At 34.5% G+C, this 8,768-nt stretch overlaps 1 protein-coding gene across 1 annotated transcript; it reads left to right on the forward strand.

Annotated features, from left to right (window-relative positions):
• Nucleotides 1-6: 6 nt before the first annotated feature.
• Nucleotides 7-5,903, forward strand: LOC116177434. The gene is made up of 3 exons (XM_031496410.1): nucleotides 7-246; nucleotides 5,160-5,303; nucleotides 5,435-5,903. Exons 1-3 carry the CDS (start codon nucleotides 188-190, stop codon nucleotides 5,718-5,720), a joined length of 489 nt encoding a protein of 162 aa, XP_031352270.1. The 5' UTR covers nucleotides 7-187; the 3' UTR covers nucleotides 5,721-5,903.
• The last annotated feature ends 2,865 nt before the right edge of the window (nucleotides 5,904-8,768 follow it).

An 8,768-nucleotide genomic window follows, 5' to 3' on the forward strand; every position in this document is an offset into this window, starting at 1 on the left:
AACTAAGCTAAAAACTTTAGAAGATCAATTTTACACCCAACAAAAGTCCCATCAGTCCCGCGAGGTAGAATTACTCAAGGCGATTGATTCGCTTAAGAACGAAATTATCAGCAAAAATTCTGCCATTGAAGACTTACAAAGCAACGTTGATACTTTGGAGGGTGGAATTCAAGTTTTACGTCAGGAAATGGCATATAATGGAGAAACTGCCAATAAGATTAAAATGGAAGCAGATTATAAAATCAGGTTGGTATCATTTGTAGTATGAGTGAGTGAATCAAAAGGGTCATATTCTTTATTTGTAACATTATTTTCATTTGCACCTTTCTTTTAGTAGAATATAAAATGCCCATCGATTGTTGTAACGCTTATACTGCAGTACCATACTGTTAGGTTCTACTGTGCATGTAAATAGTACTTACCTATGAGTTTTACCTAACTTGAATTGCAAATTCGAGAACGCTTATCAGTAGTTTTCCAATGCTTTAAATGTAAAGTAATGGAAGTAATAACTAATGTTGATCCACTTATTTATTTCAATCATTGAGTAATTAATAATAGTCACTCAACGTTTCAACACAATAGAAGGTTATGATAGAAATAGAAGTTCAATCGTAACGTAATTCGTTCAATTACTCACAGGGGCAGAACTTCAGCGAAGTCCGTAGTGGTTCTCCAACTACGATTAAAAATTCATAACGCATACTACTTGTCAATAGAAATGGTTATTTGAGCTCCAGTTGCACTCTGGACTTTCTTGGGGAAATTGTTAGAATCGGTACTTATTTTCAACTTAACTCTTAACTACCAAAATTTCAGAAACGTTCATATCAAACTGTTTATTAGGTATAGTTATTATAATGACGGAGAAATTCATTTTTTGTAATCGATATTTTCAATGTTTTATGACGGCTTCTTGTCAAACTCAATTTTTAAAACGAAAATTTTAATAAAAATATTAATCTGCAAAACTCAATTAACCTTCCTATGCGATTTGGAACAGGAACACCCTGTATGTTCTCCATTCTAATGGTAGTTCGTTGACAACATGCTGTGTGCACTGATCCGTAGGCCAGAAAGACCGTACACAAAACACCAAAACAAAAACCTAGCTAGCTCTTTCCCTTTTATTTATTACGACGGCACAAAACTTCTCTCCAGCACAGAGGAGAGATTCAACTCTGCTCTCAGTTAACCTGTTACCTTCTAACAGATAGTGAGTCAGACCAAATACCTTAAACTCCAAACTGAACTTCAAAATTTTGAATAATTAAAATGGACCTTGGGCAAGCATCCAATAAAAACAACCGGTAAATTAGAAAAGACGTTGTTGTGAATAACACACGGAAATTAATGATGAAGATTACAAAAGTGGGATTTAATCCTAACACACAAAAGGAAAATGGTACAATAACACAAACAGTTATTACAAATAAACTAAAATTATGACTTAACTACTTGTCCGGGAATTGTAATATCCAAATAAAAGGTATCCGTACACCGTACACAAAAACAATTACAGTTTTCAATGAACACATTTTACACTAACGACCGGGTAATCGCAGCATCTTCTCCTCGGAGAGACAAGGACGTTCCAATAAAAAACTCAACTTCAAACTGAGTTAAAAACAACATTGGTCCGTTAGTTTCATTTTTTATCTTATTATATCCTGCAATTTTTCTCAGATGACTCATAGCTTGTATTATCAAGTAGAAACTGCAGATCATTATCTTTCAACCTTACTGATGTGATCAGATGACACTCATCTTATCTATTTCTATATATAACCTTGTTTAAATTGTGTACATATTTGATATATCTCTTCTCTCGCAATTTTCTCTGGTAAAATTCTTATTTATTAGTAGACATCTTTTGTTTTTGTTAATTTTTTTAACGTTTTGAATAGGTTGATCAATTGTATGGATAGGCTTTCCATATTTAATTTTATGTGTTTTCTACTTCTGTATGAATACTTATTACACGATAAGTCAATACACAGCGCATAAAAATTAAGTTTTGTATCAAAAATTTAGAAATTCTCAAAGCAAACATTTTTCCAGATAAACCAAAGGTTTAAAATGCTTCGTTTGGGGGCTAGATCCAATCAAGTCTCAACATGAACATTTATTATTTTTAAAGTCTTCTACAAATTTTTGTAATCCTTGAAAAACGCATTACTAATTCATTTTCACCCCTATTTGGGACCAAGGATACGGGATGGATAATTCTATGTAGCTGCAGTATAGTTCTTACGAGAGCTCACGTGACACCGGTCGTAGCAAGAGTCATTTTGGTGGTCTTTGGCGGTAGTTACTTTTCGGAAGTGTAGCACGGTATCGTGAAGGGGAATTTTCCTTGCGAACGAAGATATTGTGGCCATTTTTTTATTTTATTTATTTATTACCCCCCCTTGTCCTGGGCCCTCAACAGGCTTGCGTCCAATTACAGAGTGACCCGCATGATGCTTTTTAGAGGTGTCTCTGCAGAATACCTTAAGTTGTTCTATACTACTCCGGTATTTACCTGACGAATTAGGAAAACTGCAGGAAAACCTAAGCCTATTTTCATAGGACGAATCTTCTAAGATCAAGTACTTCGGCGAGAAGGAGGGGGGTAATTTTCTTGGGGAGTGTCCGGAGTTTTCATGGAGCAAAGTAATCCCCGCCATAAATGTTTTGCCCGCGAAGAGGACGAACTTTCCGGGGGCGAATCGGACGAGGACGAATCTTCCATGGGAAATTTTTTCGGGCGCACCTTACAATGGCACTTTTCTTTGAAGCCCCATGGTAGCGGGTGATTAGGTAACAGGTTCACAATGAGGATTGACAATTCCTTTTTTGATAAAATATTTACTTCCTAAATGAACTTGAAAATATGTTTCGCAAAATAACTCCGGGCTAGCTCTTGACATAAATTTTACGGTATCGCATTTTTTCTCATTTTTATTTTGATGAAAAAAATGAAATAGTAAAATGGTTTCAATTTACATTTCTCTCATTTCCTAATTCTAGTTTTCGCTATAAATTTCCGAATAACTAGTGCGTGGGCACTGTCCTTAATGCCCTACATAACAACAATATAGGGCACAATTTTTTATAGCCAAATTATCTTATAAATAATCCTATGAGTTTGGAGATTTTCTAGCTTGAATTTTGAACGAACTAACGTTAAATGATTTTTTCTATGAAATGCAATTTTGATAGATGCATAAATTTAAAAAAAAAGGCATGCAATACAAACGGCTTCAAAATTGCCCAGAGGTTGATATCTTTAAGAAAACACAGATCCATTTTCTCTTGATAATTTTTCAATCTTAAAGATATATAGCACTTAATTTTTTACATAAATAAATGAATATCACTGAACCTCGTAAAAAGAATGTCCTCCTACATATGAAACAAGCTCGGTCAGCCCTCCTTACATCAACAATATTTCGGGAAAATCAAATAGAGTACGACCACAGCTTCGCCACTAGCATATCTGCATTTGAGGGAACTCTGCTTCCTGGTGATAGCCTCTCCCCCTTCGTTACATTCGTTTCCGATGTCTCCATCCTTTGATCTAATTTCCATCTTTCTTGTTGTCCTCTTCCTGCCTCATTTTCTGTCTCTTCCTCCTCCTCCTCCTCTTGACCGCTTGTACTTTCGTCTGATTCTTCCTCCACCTCCAGTACTCGTCTGCTTTCTTTCTTCATTTTGTGTTTATCTCTGCTCCACTCTTCCCATCTCTCTATGGAAATCCTGAGACCGCCACCGCACCGCAGTATACTGGATATGGTCTTTGTACTTCCTTTTTATATGCCCCCAATATCTCAGCTGCCTCATCTTCAGTCTCCTGATGGTGATCATTTTTCCTCCTAGTTATTCCCTTATCTGCTTTCTTGTGAGGTCGCTGTATTCCATCAGTATCCTTAATGCCTTCCGTTCCGCCATCCTCATTGTTTGTCTGTTGCTCTTTGTTAGCGCTGAGGTGTTCACTCCGTATAAGATTATCGGAACTTGTCACCAGTTCTCCTACTATTTCAACCGATTTCATCCTTGCTTCTAGTGTAATAAACTGACACATTCAACTAACTCGCTTCTATGTATTAATTTATCCAACCGGTGAAGTTCTCGGATGGAATTTTTTCCCCGTAAACTGACGTCATCACTCTTCCTAACCTGGAGCACAATACACAAATCTCTGTTCACTTCTACCTGCACGGTAAACAAACCCGTTATTCAAAACAAATATTTTTTTCACTTTTTCTTTGCAACTGCAAAATGGATGCTTCCGCTATCAAAGAGCCGCATTCTTTCCCGGATTATTCCCCCATATTCCCCCCCCCCCCCCCCCCAGAATCTCGCCGAGACCAATTTATTATATAAAAAGTAACATTTTTTTATTATCTGAAAAATGCGATGTTGTTTTGCTTTTTTTTTAATTCCACATTTGGATGCAGTAGACAAAACCTCACAATTTAATCTCTCCAACTAAGTAAGTTAGCAATAGTAGTTAATTTGAAATAGACTGTATACAGTTCACTGACTTATAGAAAAAAACGACCGCTAATTCCACCAACTACTTACAGACTTTGCAATTCCACCAAATTTATTTATTTATATTTTACTAAATGTACAGGGTGTTTCATGTTTCATTTTAAGCAGAAAGTTCTTCAAAAGATGTGGTCAATTCTCAAAGTTAACTGAGATACAGCCAATTAAAAATACCATTTATTATTTTTTTGAATAACTTATAACCACAAATGTCACGTAAACAACCTGTGTGGGTACTGTTTCTTTTACCGCAGTGTGTAACCAAACTTATCATTATTACTATGTTTCTTATCATCACATCACTAATACAACTTTTTCATTATGTAGATGTACTAACGGACTAGTAAACAATTTCGTTTTCCTTTCACTGGTTCACCCTTCACTGACTTGGTTCCTTTCCGACTCCTGGTTCCTATTCATAATAGCAATACTGACTTCTTTATCATTTTTAATGCACGATTAAAAAACTATCATTTGCATGATTTTGAAATGGATTGTTTTAATTTTATATTTTTTTTATTCTTTTTCACTACGAAATTTTAGTTAAAATTAGATTAGATAATGCAAAAAATTAGCTAGTTATCCTTTCACCTATTTTTTACTTTTCCTTTCTCCTTTTAAAGAGGACTGCACGAAGAAATCACAAAGTTGCAAAATAAACACACACAAGAACTAGAAGAACAGAAAGCTACATTTCAGAATACAGAAAAGGATCTGAAGGCAAAGATTGATCATTTGGAACGGAAATGCCAATGCGTTACTAAACTGTAAGTACTCTCAAAACAGTTTATTTTGTTCAAAATTGACATTTTGAAAGTTTGTGTACGAGGAATAAGATATTATAACTCATAAGGAGATTACAAACTATCTGAATTATGCAACTCTGATTTTTTCTCAGATTTGAAGAGATAAGATCAAGATATGAAAGAAGAGAATCCAGACAAGAAGATTTGAATGTAATGTCCGATCTACGGCAAGTAATAGCGGAGCAGGAAAAAGACTTGGCGTGCTTGACCGAAGAGAAACGCTACTTTCAAATGAAATTAATGACGTTGGAGCAAATTTTAAGTACCTCGAACATCGGCAATGTACCTGGACAGTTATGCAGTTCGATTAGCAATCAAATTAGTGTTCCGGCAACTATTCCCGAATGTGAAGATGATTTTGAAGACGCCGTTGCTTAATTCTCAAACGAAAACTAGACAGAATTCGAAAACCTTGTTACAATCAAACGAATCAGAATGGATCAGGACGTATAAAGGCTTAGAGCTTCATTTTGCATAACCAACTTTGTGATTATTTTGTAATATGGAAACCACAAGTTACGTAGGTACGTTTTTTTATTTGTTAATATAAACTTTATGTAATATGGTCTTTTCATTGACTTTTTGTCCATTGAAGCAAACCCAAATCTGGCACATTTTTTTTTCCGAAGTTTCCCCAGATAGAAATTAGTTAACAAAGTTAACAAATTCGTAGACCGGCGTCGTGAATTGACCATACGAGCCAAAAAAAATAAACAAGGCCCTTTTGACATCTTCATTAGTTGTGAACCGAACTGCACGGAATTCAAAATAGGCATAGCCGGCACCATATATGATGGGGATATCCAAAACCATAAAAGATGCGACGATGGTCAAATTCGAGAAAAATTACTTCCGAAGATGTGCCAAAAAACCGCAGTTGGTCGATTTCGTTTTTATTTTTTTCTGATGATATTTGAACCGATACAAAATAACAAAAAACACATTCTTGTTTCCACGTCTTGAACTCTATAAGACAGCGCTGAGAGATTTTCAATACAATGTTTCGTATAAGAGAAATCATCATCAAATTTTTTTCATATGGTCCGTAAAAAAGTACACACTGGTATTGAGTAGCATTTTTTATTACAAATACAACGACGTACAGTACACACACAAACAAAGTTGAAAACTGTTCGTTTCAACAGGGTGGTGCACCCGTGGACGACGCCCGACTCTTTAATTGCGTAACTTTTTCATAATCTTTTATGGTTTCGGAGATTCCCATGATGGACATCCTTATCTTGGACACAGTGTATATACCCCATTTCAATTTCATGCAATTCAATTCATAAATGGCGGAATTTTGAATTTTGAACGTCAATTTGTGAACCTCCGCTGAAAAGTGCACACAAGAAACAGAAGAGAACAATTTTCTTATTGCATCCACATATCCATTCGTTTCTTTTATTTATTTAATTATTTATTTATTTATTTATTATAAAATGAGACTTTTAAGTGAGGCATATATACTTATATGCACTTAAGAGTTGTTCGATGTATAAGTCTTTTGCAAACTTTAATCCCCACCTAGAAAAGTACTTGCCACCCCGACTGCTTCATTCTAGTTATGGGTCTTGGTATATTACAGAAATATTCAATGTGATCTGGGTAGCAGTAGGTCATCTGTCATTTGTAATTTTGATGTGATATTTGTAACGATTCAAAAATGCTTCTTTATAACCATTTAGATATCACAAAATGAAGTACGTTAATAATCAATAAATAACAGCGCTATAGGCTTTGTAATTTTCATAAAAATAAAAGGTAACATAGGGAGTTGAAAGAGAGGATTCTTATCTTGGAAATTTGCCGAATTTTATCCATTTCTACCCCTAAAATGAATTTGATTACATTTTAATTAAATGCCATTCACATCACAGAAGTCCTCGCATAATGTAAAGTAGGTACCTAGCTTACGCACTACACCATTTTTTCAATCCTCTGACTAATTTCAAAGGTGGAAATCGATAAACTTCCGAGATTGCCAATATAAAAAGTACCCTAATATCCTAAAATATAGATAGCCGACCAACCAAGACAAACGTTGTCAGACGTCACCCACTGAAGCCCATTCGAAAAATTCAACTCATTTCATCCTTTCTTATGGAGAAAGACATTGAAGTATCCTAATATATTCTTCGATCTATCTCTATTTGGGAGTATAAATAATTTTCCAAATATTTTGTAAAAGATTTGGGAACCACGATGTTTTTCATTATTGCTATATATCGTAAAACCTGTATAAATATGTTATGCCTTTAGAAGTAAGTTTATTAAATTTTAATCGACTTAAACCGACATTAATATCACAACGTCTATTTAGGTGTTACAGTGATCATTGGTTTTTGCTTTTTTTATTTTATTTAAGTACAATCTGTGTATTTTAAAATTTTTAGGTTTTACAGACAATCCTACTTTATACCAGTTTTTTGCAAGTAGGGGAACAGTTTTTCACCCGGGTATTCTAAAGCGCCTTGTATATCTTTTTTAAATGACTACAGTAATTTGCTAATCTACGATTGAATAAAAAAGTTAAACATGTTTTAAATATTACATTGACACACAGATACAAGAAAAGGTTTGTATAAAGATCCTATTTACAGTGAGTTTTTCTTAACCCTACGGTAGTGCGGTGACTGATTAGAACACCAGTAGTGCGGTATGGGGTTTACCAAACCCCACAAAACAATTTACACATTATGGAGGGCCCTTTTAAAATAATTCTTTGTTTGTGTCAAGGTATGGAAGTAATAAAGTAAATACATTATTTATTATGTTTACCTATTTGATATTAAACAAGCAAAAAACGACATTACTGACAACTGTTCATAAAACAATGAAACGAATGTAGACATTTGTCAAAACACGTAATGTAGATTCAAATTCCTCAACTTGGGGTACAGCAGCATTACATAAAGTCACATGCCATTCACAATCAAAAAACGATCATAATTGACAACAAGTTAAAAAGTAATCGTAAACGATTTACATAAAGCGCATTTCCACTTGCATTCATTTCCCATTATTGTAAGATGCAACTTCTATTAAAATCATAAAAATCCGGCCACAAATATGAAAGATAGCGTTGCACATGGGCAATCCATTTTTGACGTGCTACTTCAATTTCAGTTTGTGAGAAGAATTTCATTTCATGCTTTTCTAAATAAGAAAGTTGGAACTGCGCATGCGCAAACCTAAATTTTGAAACTAATGTTAGATTTTCCTTTGTTCCAAGCGCCAAAGTATCAAATTTCATTTAAATGCTTCCATAAATAAAAAAGTTGACACTGCGCATGCGCAAAACCAAATTTTGAAACTGGCGTTAGATTTTTCCTTTATTCCAAGTGCCTATGTATCACATTTCATTTAAATTCTTCCATAAATAAAAAAGTTGGCACTGTGCATGCGCAAAACCAAATTTTGAAA

This window comes from Photinus pyralis, unplaced genomic scaffold, assembly GCF_008802855.1.
Source record: "Photinus pyralis isolate 1611_PpyrPB1 unplaced genomic scaffold, Ppyr1.3 Ppyr1.4_LG7, whole genome shotgun sequence".
NCBI lineage: Eukaryota > Metazoa > Arthropoda > Insecta > Coleoptera > Lampyridae > Photinus > Photinus pyralis.

Coding starts and splice junctions, on each gene's coding strand:
- LOC116177434 (XM_031496410.1), top strand. CDS start 188: ATGGCATATAATGGAGAAACTGCCAATAAGATTAAAATGGAAGCAGAT. Junction 247..5,159: donor GAAGCAGATTATAAAATCAG/GTTGGTATCATT, acceptor CTCCTTTTAAAG/AGGACTGCACGAAGAAATCA. Junction 5,304..5,434: donor TGCCAATGCGTTACTAAACT/GTAAGTACTCTC, acceptor ATTTTTTCTCAG/ATTTGAAGAGATAAGATCAA.